The 19617-nt window shown below is 35.8% G+C and overlaps 1 protein-coding gene across 1 annotated transcript in view; it reads right to left on the bottom strand.

Annotated features, from left to right (window-relative positions):
- CFTR (CF transmembrane conductance regulator) overlaps window positions 1-19617 on the bottom strand; it is a 168865-nt gene that overhangs the window by 50909 nt on the left and 98339 nt on the right. The window contains exons 15-20 of the mRNA XM_058528911.1: window positions 19262-19390; window positions 11459-11496; window positions 10725-10975; window positions 6845-6924; window positions 2236-2386; window positions 1089-1316 (exon numbers count right to left, since the gene is read on the bottom strand). Coding sequence (XP_058384894.1) covers window positions 1089-1316; window positions 2236-2386; window positions 6845-6924; window positions 10725-10975; window positions 11459-11496; window positions 19262-19390 — 877 coding nt within the window. The remainder of the gene's footprint in view (window positions 1-1088; window positions 1317-2235; window positions 2387-6844; window positions 6925-10724; window positions 10976-11458; window positions 11497-19261; window positions 19391-19617) is intronic.

Raw genomic sequence — 19617 nt, 5'->3', positions numbered from 1 at the left:
CACATGAGGAAAATGAGGGCCTTCGAGAAGTTAATTAATGTGTACAAGTTAACACAGCTGAAGACCAGCAGAGGCAGGGTCAATATTAGCTGTATGGCTAACATTCACTCTGGCTGGGCATCTGATTGATAGGACTTGAGTTAAATGCTTTGACTATCACCCCTCCGCCCCGGTAAATCATCTGATCCTTAATCGTTATGATATATTGGTTTGAATTCATTGTTAATAAATCTTTGTTCATTCAGCACTCTGTGATCCTGTTTTAAATAACTTAAAGGAAAAATTTTAAAATTCTGAACTTAAGGAGGAACTTTATATTTTTTTAAAGTTGCCCCAAATTACTGTACTGCTAAGGATTTAGTTCATTTGCCTGCCCACTTAGATTCCTCTCATAGAGTCATTTCCTTCTGCGCTAGCTGAGAGAACAGCAGATGTGGGGAACCTATGACACTCACAGCAGCTGCGTGGACCACAGGTGGACCCCTGAGCCACAATGAGCCTATTTTCTATTCTCTCCAAGACTTTGTAACTGGACAGAGGAACCCTGCTATTAATTCAAGGGGCTGAATAAAGAAACCATATGAAGTCCATGTGGCACAGCCCCGGTATACCAGGATTGCACCAACTGCTGGTTAAAAGAAGAGAACTTACCAGGGAGGGGGATTTTGTGTGTATATCTGTGTAAATGTGGATGTTTCTTCTCCCCTATGCAGAGAGTTCTTTAATAAAGAGATCTGTTATTTTTGAAGCCAAGATCCTTTACCAATATGAGAGTCAAGAGATGTTTTTTTCTTTTAATCACAAATTTGTTATCTGACATTCTCTGTGTTTCAGTTTTTTAAACTGTACAGCAGGGATAATACTACAGACAGCTCTAATTCAAAGAAATTACTTGTTCAACAATAAAACGATAGAAATTCAAGGAAATCATTTGTTAAACAATAAACCAATAAATTTTGTGATTAATAAGCTCCCAAAAAATCTGTTTAAAGATATCTAAATTTGTAACCTATAAGAATGTAGCGTTTTATTGGTTGACAAAGTTTTAAATTAAAGGCTTAGCTAAATAGTTAATGAGTTCATAGTACCTGTTGTTAAAATAGAAATGAAGGTAACGGCAATGAAGAAGATGACAAAAATCATTTCTATTCTCATTTGGAACCAGCGCAGTGTTGATAGGTACAAGAACCAGTTGGCAGTGTGTAAATTCAGAGCTTTGTGGAACAGAGTTTCAAAGTAAGGCTGACGGCCAAACGCACGAAGTGTCCATAGTCCTCTTAAGCTTGTAACAAGATGAGTGAAAATTGGACTCCTGCCTGTGAAATATTCCCATGGAAAATAATGCAAATCACGTAAATATATAATGCAAATTCTTACTACCATGTACCTGAAAAAGATTAGTGTAAAGAGTAATCAAACAACAAATGTCATTTGTTACAGAGGTTCTTCATTCTGGTGCCATACTTTGAATAGACGCAATTTACTATTTTTTAAATGAGTTTCCCTCCTTTGTGACTTGGCTACCATGAATGAGAACTTATTATAAAATCACTGCTATTATTTATTCATATTCCTTGGCTACCACTGGGCATCGTTTTTCTGGCTAATCCTAAATTAATCACTGCTGAGAGAAAATGTTTTTCTTTTAAGACAATTTATTCAAGGCCTTAATTTAAAAAGTTTATGTAACTTAATTTAGCAAATAACCTACAATGCAGAAATGCACTGGAAATTTATCCCCTGAAAATGCACCCACACCAAAGGCTGTTACTGAAAAATGTGCTTCCCACATGGCTCAAGCCGTGTTTGGGAGCACACAAAAAGGCAGACCCCAGGAGAGAAAGCACAAGTGTCTGAAAACAAGCCAGAGGGAAGAATTTTGTCCAGCATTGTTTGGGAACCCAGACAAACCTGAGTAATAGTAGCACTATCATATTTAAATTTAACTTATATAAGTAAATTGTAAATGAATATCAGATACACTGGTAAGAGTCTATACACTTGCTTTAAAACCAAAATGAAGTCAAATGGTCATAAATTAACAAAAATAATCTATGTGTGCTTTGTAATTTACTGTTTCCTTTTATATGCATACGTTTTTAAAAGTCATTGTTATACAGTGCAAGAGTTTAAAAGCAGGAAAAAAATTTTTCGAAAAGTAGATTAATAATAGAGAATCACAAATAGCTCTTGCGGATGTTTTCCCAGGCAAGCGTTGCCCATTCAGTGTCATACCTTCAGATTCCAGTTGTTTGAGTTGCTGTGAAGTGCGGAGGAAGTAGGCCCTCAACATGATAAAGGCGGCTATCACTGGCACTGTTGCTAGGAAGATGTAGGGTTGTAAAACCGAGACCACTGCCACAGCTCCAATCACAATTAACAACAACTGTAGGATCAAAGAAAACACGTTGGTGAGGAAACATTTTCACAATTCAAAGTGGACAAGGTACGTCAGTGATATACTTCTAAATAAGCTCTTTACTGTCTGCTTCATTCTTAATAAGGGGCGGGTATCTTCTTAGTAGGAAGGCAGCCACCTTAAAGCACTTTTTTCCTTAGTTCTATGAATATTCAAAAAATTGTTTAGGTTGCTCATAATAACATTTTGAAGTTTTGAAAACATGATGATCTCGGATCTCAGGATAGTCTCAGTCTCCACACACTTTAAAGTGTTGTATGATAAATAAGTTTTAAATGAATATGATTTCTTTCTAGCCTGGCCCTCTTTTAAAGTACACTTTTTATTTTGAGATAGTTTTAGTAGGAATATGAAATTTTAGGACTTATTTTGTTTAGAAAATTTCTGAAAATTGGTCATCATCTTGGAGCCTTTTGAGTCAGAATGATCTGGTTTACATGCAGGCTTGGTCATTTAGGCAAGCTACCTAACTCAACTTCCCTAAATCTAGTTTTCTCATGTTTAAGATTGAAAAAAATTATACTTAATAAATTTTACTTCCCTTCCCAACAATCCTGTTGGTGTTCCTTAAAATAATTGAAGATAACCTAGAGGCTCAAAAAATTTTTTTGGAAATGGCTGATTTAATTTGAAATTAGATAATTTTTCTATCTCATATGTTGCCAAAATGAATTTTGTGTTCAGTCAAGCCTATCCATTACAGATATCTCTTCATACTATCCATCAAAAAAACCAGAGTCCTGTTGGCAGTCTCAGAAACAAGCTAACCATATTGATATACTTCAGGAGCAAATTAAAGGCTTAAATTCTATATTTCTACATGACACTAAATCCATACATTTTAAAAATTGAAAAAAAGTATGCTAACATTTGTTCCACAATAACCCATTTGAATAAAGTATAAGTAACTGTCAGAAACAATGGCTAAAAAATAAACCTATTATAACATCCATATGATAATCAGTGAGCCAGCTCTCTACCAGTTTCCGTGGGTGACACGTGCATTTTCCAGCTGATGCAGTGAAATGCAGAGCATTTTGGTAGATGGCAGTGGGGATGGGTGTGTGGCTAAGGTCTGCATAAATCTTCTTTGAATGGGTTGTTATTTTCATCTAAAACTTCAGATGATAATATCTCAGTGATACTTTTCCAAGGGAAAATGTCTCTATGTCTCCAACCATCAAATTCTGTAATACTAGCCCCTCACTCATTCAACAAATACTCAGATGCATCTTTACTGTACCAGGCACTGGACTAAGTAATAAGATGACCCAATAATCTCAGGAAAGTCATCTCTATTCCATTCTTGCCCTATAAGTGCCACCAGTACAATGAGAAAGCCCTATATGCCCCAAATTTTTCTCTAATGATTGCCAATATGGTGGAGATTCTTGGAAAGAAACCATAACCGTATTAGGATAGAATAGGTGGAATTGGGTAGTCAACTGATCAAGACGTCACACTGAGTTCGAGAAGAATGGAGAAAGTGGAGACATTTGGAAGTGATGAAACATTTACAAGATAGATTTCCAACAATTATAATCATCCAGAATATAGCCCAAACTGAAAAATAAGTGAAAAATAAGTCTAACCATTGAGGAAAATAACTTCATTTGCTCCATAAGAGGCCATCCTTGGGCACTGAGGTCAGAACCTAATAATTTAGTACCATATACAAAATTAAAGGCACTAGTTTAACATATTTGATATTCTAATTACACAAAGAAATCTGAAGTGTTGTCCTAGTTTTTAATTCACAATGGATTAGAAACAAGTCATTTCAAACCAGGCGTTTTAGTGAGAGGACAACAAAACAAATAAATAAATAGAAGGACTTCAGGACAAGATGAAAATGTGAGCACAAATTTCTAATTCCCATTTATCTTCGCCCAAATCCTAAACTTCCCTGGAAAAAATAAAAATCAACAGGCTATAAAAACCTGCAGGCACCATTCATCCATGTTCCTAGGAAGTGAGCAGCACATTTTTGCCCACCAAAGCAGCTCAAAATACCTTTTCAAAACCATGCAATGAACACCAGATTTGGAATTTAATTCATAAATGATAGTGAGTCCTTGAGAATTTTTAAGCAAGGGATTAATGAGATTAATAGAATGAACAGGGGAAAAAAAGATGTGAAAGACACAGCAGAGATCAAAGTAGCAGAACTCAGTGTGTGATCGTATATTAGGATAAGAGAGAAGAAATAAAAAAAAAAACTTAAAGGTTTTGAGGCAAAGAATAGAAGATTTCGATATTTTAAAATATGTAGGCCTTTGGTTCACGAAAGAAATTATTTATCCAGACATAGAGATAAGTAGGATGCTAGGATATGGTTTTTTTCTCTTTGGCTTCAAGTTAAAATTTCTCCTGCATGGTCCACTTCCCGTGTGCCAATCTGAAGCATATAACTTTAGAACTGAAAGGGACCATTATCAGATTTATCTTCCCGTTTTCCGTGTTAGAAATTTGAGGACCTTTGAGATTGTCTTGCTCAAGGTAAAATAAATAGTGGTATCAGCAGAATAGAACCCAGATCTTCCATTTCCATTATACAATGTTCCAATCCAGAAAGCAAATTTGCCAGAACATTATCAAATGTTAGAAATTAAGTTTTTTTAAAAAAGGAAATTTACAGGTGTGCCTTATTCTGCATAAAAGATCTGTTCCTGAAATGTTGTGACTAGAATGAAATTTCATTAATCTGAACATAATTAAGTATACCCACAGGAGCTCACAATTTAAAGGACCCCTGTGATGAATTTTTTACTAAAATCAAAATTAATCAGATTTTTACTGTATTTGATTGTCATATATTATGCTTCCTTAATGTGAGACCCTCATAAATAAAATAGGGAAATAAAAATAAAAGCACTCTGCCCAATCACTTGTGAAGCAACAACTAATGAACCCAATAACATTAGAAGTTGAGCAGAAACTATTCAAATTGCCGTAAAAGGATTTGAGAGCCATCACATACGTTAAAAGTGTTCATTTATAAAATAAATATTTAAAAACTAGCCCTCCCAGAGGATACCTGAAGTGAGCCATACGCTGATTGAGAAAATACTCAGTAGACTATAAAGATAGAAAAAAAAGTTATCAAGGGCCACCATTTGTGAATCCTTTTGCAATCATGTCAAAATGCCCATGGTCCGGTTTGTGCCTGACTTAATATTATATTTGGAACCAGTCATTTACACTCCTAGAATGAGGAACAAATGTCCAGCGCTTAAGGAAAGACATGGGAAACACTCCTTCAAATGCGTGAAGTCAAAGCATCAGTTAAAGAATTCCAGCAGCTGCTGCTGAGTTATATCCCTAAACAGAGCAACTGAAGGAAATCCCAAATGCTCAAGTTCACTGGGAACAGTTCATGCGTTTGATTGTGCCAATCATTTCAGATGAGGTAAACTGACAATCTGGTTTTTCTGCACCTGCCAATGTTGGTTGTGCATACACACAAATGTAGTAGCCCTTATTTTGTTTCACAGGTTCTCTCAAATAAAGTATTATTATTGGGGTGGGGGGAGTAAAATGGGGTGGGAGGAGAGAATGACTCATCCTAAGATGGGCAGCATCCTGTTTTAACTGTCTTTCCAAGGATATCATTAACACTGTGGCATTTGCTCTCTGAAGCCTGACCTAAGCCAGACAGGAAGCTGTTTCCAAACCTGGTCCAACAGCCAAGTCATTAACTCACAACACTCCTTAAGATCTGTCACTTATGGCGTCCTAATGTGGTATCCTCTAGGTCACCTTCATCTCCATCCCCTCCTTTCCTTCTCTATTCTCACCAGCAGTCAATCACCCCACCGCAGGGATGCGTGCTCAGAGCCAGGCTGCTCTGGAGGCCTCTCAGATCTGTCACCCAGGGATAGTCCTCACTAGTCCTGACTTCTTCTTTCCCCTCTCACCTGCTTGAAAATCTATCTGTCCTTCTGTCTCTGCATTATGGTCCTTACTGTGAGGCTGCTGGCTAGTTAATCTGTGCCTAAGTGTTCATGGGTGACACTGCTTGACTGCAGCCCACAGGGGAATCAATCTTCATTTTAACATGGGCCCTTTGGAGGTAGGTAGACTTCCATCAAATAGTCATGCCAATGTCAAAAATGTCATACTTCGTGGACAGTGATTTGGGGGAAGATGGTCTTTTATGAATCTAAAATCACTCCCAGTTAGACAGTTATTATATCCAAATGCAGAATTGCCTTGTGTCTGGGTCAGGTAAATAGTCTGACTTATCACTGAATTTACTAAATTTATGCCTATTTGAAGACTTTTAATGTTGACAAAATTCATACAATAGACAGGACTTCAACTCAATCAATCGAAAAATAAGCAAAAACTCTTTAACTTCTTTTCCCAATTATTAAAAAAACATGACAAATGCAAAGACACTTAATAACACTTATTTTTACAAACCTGGATGAAGTCAAATATGGTAAGAGGCAGAAGATCATCCAAAATTGCTATATCTTTGGAGAATCTATTTAGAATCCCACCTATAATATAAAGGAAGATAAATTCCTCAAAAACCAGTAATCTTAAAAAGACATATCAATATTTTAAAAATTTGGATCATAGTAGAAGCATTCAGAACTCAAATAAGAATTAGCATGTAATCAGATAAATAAGGACTTAGAAAATTTTAGTATTGTACAAAGATTCTAAGTAACCATGTGTTGAAGTTATTGTCTCCCACTTTTAAACTTTTATAAAATATAGATTGCTATAAGATTCAGGCAAAAACCAGTCTTTAATAGAGCCCTTATTACAAATGTTGTCAGGAATGGGCACTCATCCTACTACTACGATCTCACACTTGGAAGCCTGAGTTTAATAACTTACTAGATTCGCTATCATCATTCCCTTACATCTGTATTCCGTAACATACAGCTCTCCCTCTCCTCTGACTTGCACACCTTTCTGATATCTCTGCAGAACCCATGGCTGCTCTCAATTCCTCCCTGCCCACTATGTGAACCTCCTTGGCCATGTTCTCTCTTTCTACCCTCCTCACCGGCAATCTAAGCCTCCTCAGCCTGTCTTCTAAATTCCAGACTCACATTTATAAGTCTGCTAATTTTTTCCTTCAATGGAAAAAAGTTACACACAAAGTGTCTACCATGTGCCAGGCACAATGTTAGGCACTGAGATGACAGAGATGAATAAGTGTGCTCCTTGCCCCTGAGGAATTTATTGTCTAGGGGGAGAGTTAAACATACAATTAGATAAAATATAACATAATACTGTACAAAGTGATATTGAATCTTATCATTCACCTCCCCATTAACCGTAGGATAAAGTCCAAAATTCTTAGTTTAATATTTAATGCCTTCCATAACTTGACCTTAAACCACCAAGCTGGTAGAAGCTTCCTCAAACATTCTGTTTCAGCCAAATTGGTCTATTCTTAAACACATTCTATAGTCTCCTACCTTCCTGCTTTTTCCAAGTGGTTCCTTCTGCCTGAAAAGCCTTTCCCCTCATCTCTACTTGTCAAAATCGACATCATCTTCCTGGCCCAACTCAAATGCCCCTCCTGCAGGGAAACTTCAATGTTTGTACCAGCTGGAATTAATCCCTTCCTCCTCTGGACTCACTTACTACCTTGAATACATCTTGTCAGCACTTCTGTGCTATAATGACTATATCCTTGTCTTAAATCCTAGTCACTTGTTTATATGCCTTATCTCTTTTTCTAGACTATAAATTGCTAGAAGTCAACGGGACCATGCCACATTTATTTTGTATCACTCACAGCCCTCAGCAAAAAAATCTTACATGTAGGAATTGTTCAATACATATTTATTGATTTAAGACACTGTCATTAGGCTTTATCAATAATATCTTCTTTAGCATATTTAATAAAGCATATTTGTATATCTTTCCATAAATAAATGAAAAATTGAAAAGAATTAGCCTATGGTATTTATAAATATTGTTTAGAAAATGAAAGTTCGCTTTGGTGAAAAAAATATCCTGGTGCTTATTATATTTCAAATGGTAGAGTTCTGTCAAAATAGGCATTCACACTTTCATCCATTCAACACACTCTACTGAGCACCTACTATGTGTCTGTGTGTCTTAAGGTCATTTAAATAGTGACATAGGAAAATCGGGCAAGGAGTCAGAGAAAATCAAGGTCAATATACAATTGCAAAAAGGCAGACCTGGAAGAAATTGAAGTGCACATAGAAGGCAAGGAAGCATTGGTTGCTACCAAGTACAGCAGAGAATATCTAGGCAACACGAGAAAAAAGGAACCATAAATCAGTAATAGCAACAGTTTTTAAAAGAAAGCAGAATCTTTATGCATACAGAAATTAGGGGTGCGGGTAGGGTGGGAAAAGGACATATAGATGTAAGATCATCTTGCTATTTCAGTTCTCAGGAGCATAAAAAAGGAGGAATGCAAAAACAGAGATGTTTAAGAATCATATTGCAAAGGGGATTAAAGTTTGGAAAGTAAGATGAATGAGAAAATGAGATGAATGGTAAGTATTTAACTATGAAATAGAGAAGCTTCAGAACCCACTGTGAGCAGTGTTTAAGGGAACAAGGAGCTCTGAAAAGTGAAGAGGTGGGATGGAAAGTGCACCCCCTATGGGAACAAGGCCCCACAGAACGGAAGAACAATGAGGAACTAACGTTTATTTCGTTTTGACTATGTGACAAGCAAGTAGATTGCCTTGTTTCACTCTCACAACGATCCTCTGAGATAAGTATTCCTTTCCCTATTTTACGGATGAGGAAGCAACACTCAAAAGAGTAATTTGCCCATGATCATTACTCTTAGGGGACCAAGCCAGGCCTCAGACAATGCCTGTGCTCTTTCATTATATCTCATTGCCCATTTCTGACTGCTGGAAACTTGAGCAAATCACCCACCTCCTCTCGATCTGTTTTCCCATAAAAAATGAAATCATTGGATCAAGGTACTTTGACATTCCCTTTTAGGTCTAAAATTTCTTAGCTCCGAAACAGAGGATGGTGATGAGTATATGCAAATAAGGCAAAGCTTTAGTGACACACAAGGGCTTCAGAATAAATATAAAGAAGACTTTCCTGAATACTAACACTGAAATTTTGTCACTCAGAAAAAAATGATGGATATTTGTTACCTTGAGATTTTTAGATATAAATCACTTTAAAAATCTCAATCTTGGAACTTATTCTTTGCTTTATAATCAAATGTTTGTGTGTCTACCTCCTCTCCCTAGTCTGTGCGTTCTTCCAGGGAAAGAACTGTGCCTTCTTCGTCTTTTCATACCAGCCCCTGGCTTAGTACCACACAAAGTAAGTGCTCAACAGGTTGCCGGAAGAATAAAACCTGGTGGATTCCTTATTAACCTCAGATTCTCTAAATATGAATTTGTCTAAAGGGGAATCGATGGAAATTGATTACTTTCAAGTACCTTATTGTCCTTAGTTTTTTAAATCTTTGGTCTCTTTGCATCACTACTCTTCTGTGACTTTATTTTTGAGGTATAATTGACAAAATTATAAGACATTTAAAGTGTACAACATGATGATTTGTACATATACATTGTAAAAAAATTCCTCTCATCATTCATTAACACATCCACCACCTCTCACATTTACCTTTTTTTGGTGAGAACATTTAAGTTTTACTCTCTTAGCAAATTGCAATTATACAATACAGTGTTATCAACTATAGTCACCATGTTATACATTAGATCCTCAGACCTTATTTATCTTATAATTGAAAGCTTGTACCCTTTTACCAACCTCTACAATGGTGTCAAAAATGCTTTTAAAATACATTTTGGATTCCCCAATCCTCCCCAAAAAAGAAAAATAAAACCTGAAATGAATTTATGTGATCATCTTTGAACAGTTACATGAAACTAGTTAATTCTACTCCATCAAAAGACTTTATCAGTAAAAGAATTTTATATTTTTCCTCGATCACTTCAAATCTTCTCCTCTTTTAAACAATACTATACATTGGCAACAAGATGCCTGGAAACGGACTAGACCAAATATCTGAAGAGAGAAGGACAAGTGACCCAGAATGGCCTACTTCTACTGCCACAGTCCCATCAGTATCATGTTCTAACAACCTAACTACTCTAATTAGCTGATACAGAAATATGAGGAGCAACCATCTCTGAAGGCCTATAATATCTGAGAAATGTACATGCCAGTCATAAGGAAACTCAACAAAGAGCAGATGCCTCTGTGCAAAAGCCAATGCTACTACTAGAAAACCAGCTAAATCACAGGCCCTTTTGAGGGTGGATCAGCAGTTTCATTTTTTGTATACCTAGTCAAGTACCTGCTTTCAACGTGTTAAGTGTTGACATAGGTGCTTGAAGAACAGAATGTAACATTTTGCGGTGTAAAATTTTCGACGCTGTGATTAGAGTATGCACCAGTGGTAAACCTCTGAAGAATCCCAGAGCAAGCAAAGTGTCGGCTACTCCCACGTAAATGTAAAAAACATAATATGAGCTGGTGCTGGTGATGATCACTGCATAGCTGTTATTTGTACCCTTTGTACTATTCCCTCTGTCTTGAGGAGGTGCTCTGGAAAGCAAAAGGAAAATTGTTATTTGGCAACGAAACTTTCCTATTGAATTTCCGATACATGTAAATGAAACTGAATTTGAATCTAAAGATTAGCAGAGTTTGTGCCTTTAATCTCAAGGATTTACTATCGCAAGAAAGTAGATTAAGTTTTTTCACCATTGAAATAGATAAAATTGATCTTTATTAAATACTCTTTATTAAATACTTTATTAAATATTAAATAGAGATAATACTAAATGTATAACGTTGTTTTAAATATTTTTATTGCATCTTATGGAAAGTAAACACAACTAATTCCTTTAGAAATTGACAAAGAGCTGTCAGAACTACACATACTCACAATTTTAAACTAAAGAACTCAATTTTCCACTACTATTACACTGTGGGGAAATGAAGCACAGTGGATATTACAATATTTAATAAGACCCAAATAATCATTAGAAACAAAATACAACCCACAATAGGATACAGAATACTCACTTTTTAAGTAGCCACAATACAACCAAAGAAATAGCCACCTGGAATAGAACAATACACAGTTGATTTTTTCCAACATCTTTACCTATTCCTCCCACACCCACCTCTCATTCCACCATGACCAACATCAAAATACACACAATTTCATCTTCCTTTGATTTGCTTTCCTGGGTCCAGCAGGTGCAATAATTGTTCAAAGAACCATTATTTGCGGTGAGAACATCTTAAGTTAACAGAATTCAAATTTTGCCAAATTAAATACTTTGCCATTTCCCTCCTTCATTCCACAGGAACTATTCATTGAATCTCACAGAAGAGCTAAGTTTATAGTTTTAAATAAACTTTGTTTCTTATAAAGAAACTAATCTCAGCCTGCTGGCAGATAATTTATAATTTCATTTGTCATGCAATGATTATGAAGGACTAATACCTATGAAACCAATTAATTATGGGAAAAGATGAGATTAATATTTATGAAAATCAGTTAAAAGTTTCAACAGTGTAAAAATTCACAGTTTATGGATAAAGATAAGGTGCATTCAGGTTAAAACAGACACGATTGATACTAAAATTATTTTGGGCTTCCTCAAAGTAGAAACACTTAACTGAGAGACAAATGTTCTATATCATAACTAGACCAAAAAAAATTTTTTTAATGACTGTGATTTTTGTAGTTCCTCTGATATTTAAATGATCTGTACTCTGTTCTATTTCAATTTGGCATTCTATTCTCCTACATACTCCTCCTACATAAGATTGTGAGAAACAATCTTATGTTGATGCCATCACAATTATGATACTAGAAATGACTCTGAAATTACATAATTAGCCCAATAATAACTTTACCAAAGAATCAAATAGATAAAGACAAGAAAACTTGGGTAAAATAATTTTGAAAATGAACACAGCATAAAAATAAATAGGGGAGAAACAAACACGCTTGGTATAAGAAATCTATGTCTTATTTCATACTCAAATTTATCTTAAATATTTAATAGTACTACATAAAAAATTTACTGAGACCACTTAGCATTAATGAAGAAATTACATTATTAAGTATAAGTTTTAGTTAAATTCACATATCATATAGGAGTATAATGATGAAAAATCTAAAGGCATCATTCTCACTTTCTGACTTTTTTTCATTGTATACACAGCCTCCATGCACTGTATTAATTAAAAAAAACTATTCTTGCTTCCTTGAAATTCAAAATGACAAGAAAATCGACAATAATCTAACTATTTCAAGAGTCTCTGTTCCAGTACAATTGCTTTCCTATTTCCTAAGACTAATCAAATTTCTCAAGAACCTAGATAAGGGTATATTTCTGAGTCACTCTTCAATTATTATTGTGCCCCTTTGTTCCAATTAAGGAAGCATTAATAATACTGGCATTGCCAACATTCTCTGGATGTGAGCACATTCCAGGAATACATATTTTATAATATTTACTATGAACAATAACCAAAGCAGTTTTCCAAAGACCTGGTCTAGTCAATGTTACAAAAAGTTATTTCCTGGCTTTTGTGGATAGAGACCACTTGTGGATAGACACATGGAATCACGAGTCCAAACTGCTTCTATTGACTGGAACAAAGACATTTCCAAGGACTTGACACAACGTCTTTAATAAAAATATCTGGGGCATATAGAAACAATTGAGTAGGCAAGTTGTATCATTTCCTCTCCAAAATGTTTTAAGGTTATAAAGTTCATGCAGTTTATGACAGAGTGACAGTCTTGGAAGATTAAAGAAGAAAAGCAAAAAGGTCTTTATCTGCAGTTTTTTTAGCGTTTTAAACATCATTCCATATCACATAGAAAACAGTACAGTCTAGATCAGCACTGTCCAATAGAAATTTCTACAATAACGAAATGTTCTATATCTGTGCTGTTCAATATTATTGCCACTTATCATGTGCCACTTGATCACTTGAAATGTGGCTAGTGTATACGACTTGGGAAATGAATTTTAAATTTTATTTCATTTTAATTAATTTCATTTAATTCATATGGTCATATGTGGCTGGTGGCTACTGTATCAGACAGTACATGCATATATTATAATAACTATTAGTTATGTAGGGTTGTAGACAGAGAATTTATTATATATCCATGTTAGGCATCACGAATCTGATGATGGCATTCTCTAAGGATAGATCCATGAATGGCCAAGATGATGATTCATAAACTTTGCAAATGGCCCTAAGGTGCAAAAGAAGAAGTATCCAGTATTTATAAGCTAGGTCAGAATAAAAATTATGTAGATAATTTGTTTACATGACTTAAAAAAAGGAGGGGCCAGCCCCATGGCCTAGTGGTTAAGTTCAGTGTGCTCTGCTTTGGCGGCTTGAGTTCAGTTCCCAGGTGCAGACCTATACCACTCATTGGCAGCCATGCTGTGACAGCGACCCGCATACAAAATAGAGGAAGATTGGCACAGATGTTAGCTCAGGGTGAATCTTCCTCAAGCAAAAAGAGGAAGATTGCAACAGATGTTAGCTCAGGGCCAATCTTCCTCAGAAAAAAAAGAAAGAAAGAAATGGAGTGAAGGGGTAGAATATCATAGTATATACACATGGAAAGAGAAGCCAAGTGTCTATATTTGAAAGACTTATTTGCTAAATGAACTAGTACACATCTTAAGAGATGTGATAGATGAAAGGTGATCATATATGTAGTAACTAACGCCAACAGTATGGCTTCAGAAATAAGATATGATGTAGAACTAGAGCAAGAATATATTCAGGACCTATGAGGAACCCTCTCATAACATAACCTGGTCAGACACAAGTCTGACATTCACAGCTGAAGAAAATAGGCCTGAAAGAGAAGAAAACTGCCAAGGGCAATGTAATAAGGCCACATATAAAAAAGGCTCAAAAATGTGAATCTGAGCAAACAAGGTATAGTGGTCCAACATCCTATCACGAAAAAACCTTAATAGGCTACAGAGAAGACATTCCTGAATATTTCACTGCGGATTATCTGCAGAGGACTTTAAACATGACTTAAGGTTCTCAGTGCGCCGGATGTTGAGCCTAGTTTATAAGAGCAATCCCTTCTAGTCATAACAGATGTCCCTACTTCCCCTCATGGCCCCATCCAATCCATTTTCATTTTATAGCAGACAGAGTGATCTTTTTAAAACATGAAAAAGATCATATCATATCCTGGCTGAAGCATGTCAAAGGCTCCCTACCGCATTCAAAATAAAACTCAAGCTCTTTACCACAGCCAATGGTCCTGCGAGTCTGCTTCTTGCCTACTTTTCTAACATCACCACATGCCACTCACTTCTCTCTCTAACCTACCCCCAACCCAATTATGCTCCTCCTCTGTTTCCATAATTCACCAAAACCTTCCAAGACCTTTGCGTTTGCCCCAGTCTTTGCAGCTAAGTGTCAGCTAAATGTCATTCCCTCAGAAAGGCCTCCTTGTCCATCCTCCTTTTCCCACCTTTATTTTAGTGCACTATTTATTTCCTTCAGTGCTTATCACATTCTATAATTATTTCCATCAAAATGTATTTATCATCTATCTCCTCCCTCAGAATGTGCTTCAAAAGACCAGGGAAGAGCCATTTTTGTCCTCTTTCCCATTGTATCCTCTGTGCCTAGTAAAATACCTGGTAAACAGTAGGCATTAAGTAAATCTGTATCTAATAAATAAAGGAATGGATAGATAAGAGGATACTGAAATAAAAACACACTTACAAACGTCATCAGAGAGAAAACTATGTAATTATCATGTGGAAAACTCATTTGAAAAAGCAGGTGGCATGTTATGTTACATAGGGTAAAGACAAAACCAAAACCAATTCTTTCTACAAGCTTTGCACATATACAGAATTCAGAACTACCTCCCAAGTCACAAAATGAGATCTGTGTATAAATGAATACCTATTAAAATACTATTGGCATTTTGAGTTTTTACCAAAGGAGCACAGCATAATAAATGTTCTGTTAACATTATAAACGTAAACACATTGTGTATTCCATCTATACGTTCTCCACTGTATACACAGCACATAGAGTCGTGCCTGGCATATTGAAGGAACTCGAAAAATATGTGTTGAATGAATAAATGGCTGAATGAATGTCAAGTAGTAGTAGGAAAGTGACACCTTGTCATGATGTACTCAAGGCTTCACAGGTCAAATCATGCTCTAAAACATAGACCCCCATTAAGTAAAGCTGCCTTAAAAGCATTGCTATCAATGGAAATCTCCTAATAATGGCAAGCTACCCAGGGATTCCTCATTAACAAACAGAAGGAAAATCATATAGGAATAGGACAAAGCAGTTCTCTGACACATTTCTTAAAAATCACAGAATAAAAGCACTGAACAGAATCTTTAGATACTCCAGTCAACAGTAATACCCTCTGGTTGTTGTAAAAGGAATCAGGAAACTCCCTCCTAATCTATTATTTGCATTTCTTCTCTCTCTAGTCAATGACGCACTGCCAAGCAGGAGCGCTAGAAAGACCAACGTAATAGAAATTTTATAGCCTATATCCTTCGTGCTAATATGTAAGAACTTACCAAAGACATTGCCCCATAGTAGGGAAAACAGTACAAAGATACAACAGTAGACTGACTCCCTTATCAAAATTACACACTAATGATAAGTGGCAACAAATTGAATAGACCAAACTAGTTTTTTTGGTTTAGCAGTTTGAAGAAATAAAAAAGGTTAAGTATTTTGTATTGTAAAAGGGAAGCATATTAAACCTATTCTATAAAATCATAAAATCTAAACTGAAGTAATACCCCTATGAAAACTAAAAATGGATAAATCACTTTCATCAAGGAAGAAATGTATCTGAACCTTTCTTTAGGTTCTCTGATCATGATGAGCATGAAGCTGTAAACAAGTTTAAAAGAACTAAACTGTCTTCCTGGATTAGCACCTGTACCATGATACAAAGAACCAATGAGATATTCAATGGTAATGAGGAAGGGGCACACTGGTATTAAGAAAGGACCTTAGTCTAAAAGGAAAACTAGGGGCTGGCCCGGTAGTATAGTGGTTAAGTTCACGTGCTCCACTTCGGCGGCCTGGGGTTCTCAGGTTCGGATCCTGGGCACAGACCTACACACCGCTCATCAAGCCATGTTGTGGTGGCATCCCACGTACAAAATCGAGGAAGACTGGCACAGGTGTTAGCTCAGTGACAATCTTCCTTAAGCAAAAACAGGAAGATTGGCAACAGATGTTAGCTCAGGGCCAATCTTCCTCACCAAAAAAAAAAAAAGAAGAAGAAGAAGAAGAAAAACTATGTAAATTTTGATTCAAAGAAAGTGACAAAATTGTGAACATTAGTGAATGATTTTTTAGCTATATAACTATGCACATAATTAAAACAATTCCCATTTGTCTACCATCACCAAGTTTTTGTTAATCAAAATTTTGAGAGTCAGTTAATTGGCAATGCTTCCAAGATATCGGCCAAAAAGGCTCATCACCTATTACGTTATTTCTTGCCTACAAAATGGCATTGTCAATTGCTTTGTCCATTAAAAAGACAATTTTTTGCAATAATTGTGAGAGCTCAGTTAATAATGGGTAGTTATACAGCATTTACATCTCTGTTGTAATTTAGTTTCTAACCCAAAGACAAAGGACCACTGTCTTCTTGATTAAGTGACCTAATAATATTGTACACATGTGTAGCAGCTCAATGCTCAATTACTAATTAATTAATTAATTAATCATACATCATTTTGAAAGGTGCCTAAATTCAACTCTATGGAGCTGCATGACACAAAGGTCCTGTAAATAAACATAAATCACCACCACATTCAGCCAGGCCCCTTTTTTCTTATATAACTCTATAAATTGAAAACAATCAGGTAATGTGATCTCTCAATGCAGAAGTCCAAATCTTTAACAATTAATAAGGGCTGGTTTGAGATTAAATGTCACACAGGACTGGGTTTTATTCACATTAATGTTGGTCATTTGGCATGACTGGCAGAGATTAATGAGGCAAATTTGAAATACATTTCAATGCAATTTTTATTACTCAGGTTAATCATGTTAATGTAAGAATGTCAAATTACCCAATCCCATATTTTTGTTAAAATGTAAAAGAGATTATTGAAACTTTTATTATATCTGTTATAAACTCATTCATCTCAAACTATCTTGAGCTTTATAATGATGATATGACATTAGGAATATTCATGAGAACAGCAACTAGCATCACTCGCTGTGTGCCAAGCCCTACATTAAGTGCTTTATAATCATGATGTCTCCTAGCCCACAAAAACTACCTAGGAAGCTGGTACTATTCACAGTCTCCATTTTATAGATGAGGAAATTGAAGGTCAGAGAGGTTAAATAACTTGCTCAGTTTCATAGCGTTAACAAGACAGAGTTGGGTCACAGCCAGGTCAGTCTGATTCCACAGTTGGTGCTGTACCATACTGCATCTCGCATGAAGCCTCCATTTGGTTTATTAATTTAAAATAGTAGTGGGCAAAAGAAGAGATATCACCAGAACTCAAAGATCAAGTGGAAACTGATGGTTTACAGCTGAAGTTGTATGTACAACTTTTTGGTACATACCTTTAGATATTTAACACTATCTTACTTGGTAAAGGAAGAGTGATGATATTTTATGTAGACTTCTTAATTGAAGTTAGAAACAGCCTAACAATAGGAAAAACATGAGTCATAAGTTTGAATTTTGTTAATGTATACATTTATATTGTCTCAGGAGAGGCAGTTCTTCACCTGGGTCATTTCTTCCCTGAAGGTAGCATGGGCCTTCATGTTATTTAGGTCGCACGTTAGGACACATCTAGTAGTGTCCTCTGCAATAAATATCTAGAGTAAGCAGTCATTCACAGGCTGAATCTAATCCACAGATGTGGTTTGTGGTGCCCCTGTAGTGTCCGTTTGTTTGTTTCTATTTAATCAACTACCATGGGAAAATTTTACAGAAAAATCTGGATTTCCATCTTATCCTAATAAAGAAGAAGAATTACCAAAACTGATCCCACATTCCCTCATGACAAGTCCTTGGTTGGTACCGAGCTACAGTTGTCCCCTTTAGACAACTGGAGGGCAAATGCTCTCCATTCAGCCTCAAGCCACTTCACCTGCAGACATTCTCTGCCAGGTCCCTTTGGGTATTTAGGTGGCTGCTCCTGATCTAGAAAAAGCCTCATCCACCACCCAGCTTCAGGAACCTCTTACATTGATGCGGCCTACTGTGCTGTTTGCACCTCCCCCTTTTTTTAACCTGGTGACATGAAGGACAGCAGGGGCACAGCAAAGAAACTATGATGGCAGCATTGAAGACAAAAAAGTTCTGTAAGCAAGAAGGTGATGCGAATCTCTGAAAGGATTGTTTCAAATGATTACTAAGCCACTAGTATATATTTATTTCATTTTATGAAGAAATAGTCATTTAAACGTGGTGATTCATCACTTGCGTATTTAATAATGCAATATCTAGAGTCAAATGAATTTAAAATTTAGTACAGAATGATTTTCAGTGTTTAATTTCAATCCATGTAAATGCATTCTACTTTGAGGTTTTGAATCTTTCTACTAAAAATTTTCTTATAGAAGATATGTGTTTAAGTATATTTTATACTCTATGTATGAAATAATAAAATATCAATAGAAGAACTCTACGAAACTATACATACCATTATACAAGGTAAAATTACATATATACATATACACTTATATTTACTTGTACACATACATTTATATGTATATATCGTTCCAAACTATCCTTAATTTAACTTTAAATCACAGTAATATTTTACAACAGAAAATTCTTACCTCAGCCAGAAAAACAACTAAGCACCAAATTAACACAAAAATTAAGCTCTTGTGGACAGTAACATATCGAAGGTACGTGTTCCACGTAGTCACTGCTGGTGTGCTCTCAACATCTTCAAAAAAGCACTCCTGAAAAAAAGAATCACGGTTATTACAACGAGACAACACAGTTTCACACCACTATTGTGGTTTTATTTTGAATATGTGTATGCAAAGGAATACTACTGTTTGAAGCTAAGTGAATTTCAGCAAATATAAACCACTACGAATGACATGCGTGATGTCACTCCACAGCCATTATAATGTCCAACAGAGCAATACAGCTTTTTGAAAAATGATAAACACTGCACTTCTTC

The sequence above is a fragment of the Diceros bicornis genome, chromosome 3, assembly GCF_020826845.1.
Source record: "Diceros bicornis minor isolate mBicDic1 chromosome 3, mDicBic1.mat.cur, whole genome shotgun sequence".
NCBI classification, from domain to species: domain Eukaryota; kingdom Metazoa; phylum Chordata; class Mammalia; order Perissodactyla; family Rhinocerotidae; genus Diceros; species Diceros bicornis.
This window is presented reverse-complemented; position numbering and strand designations above follow the sequence as displayed.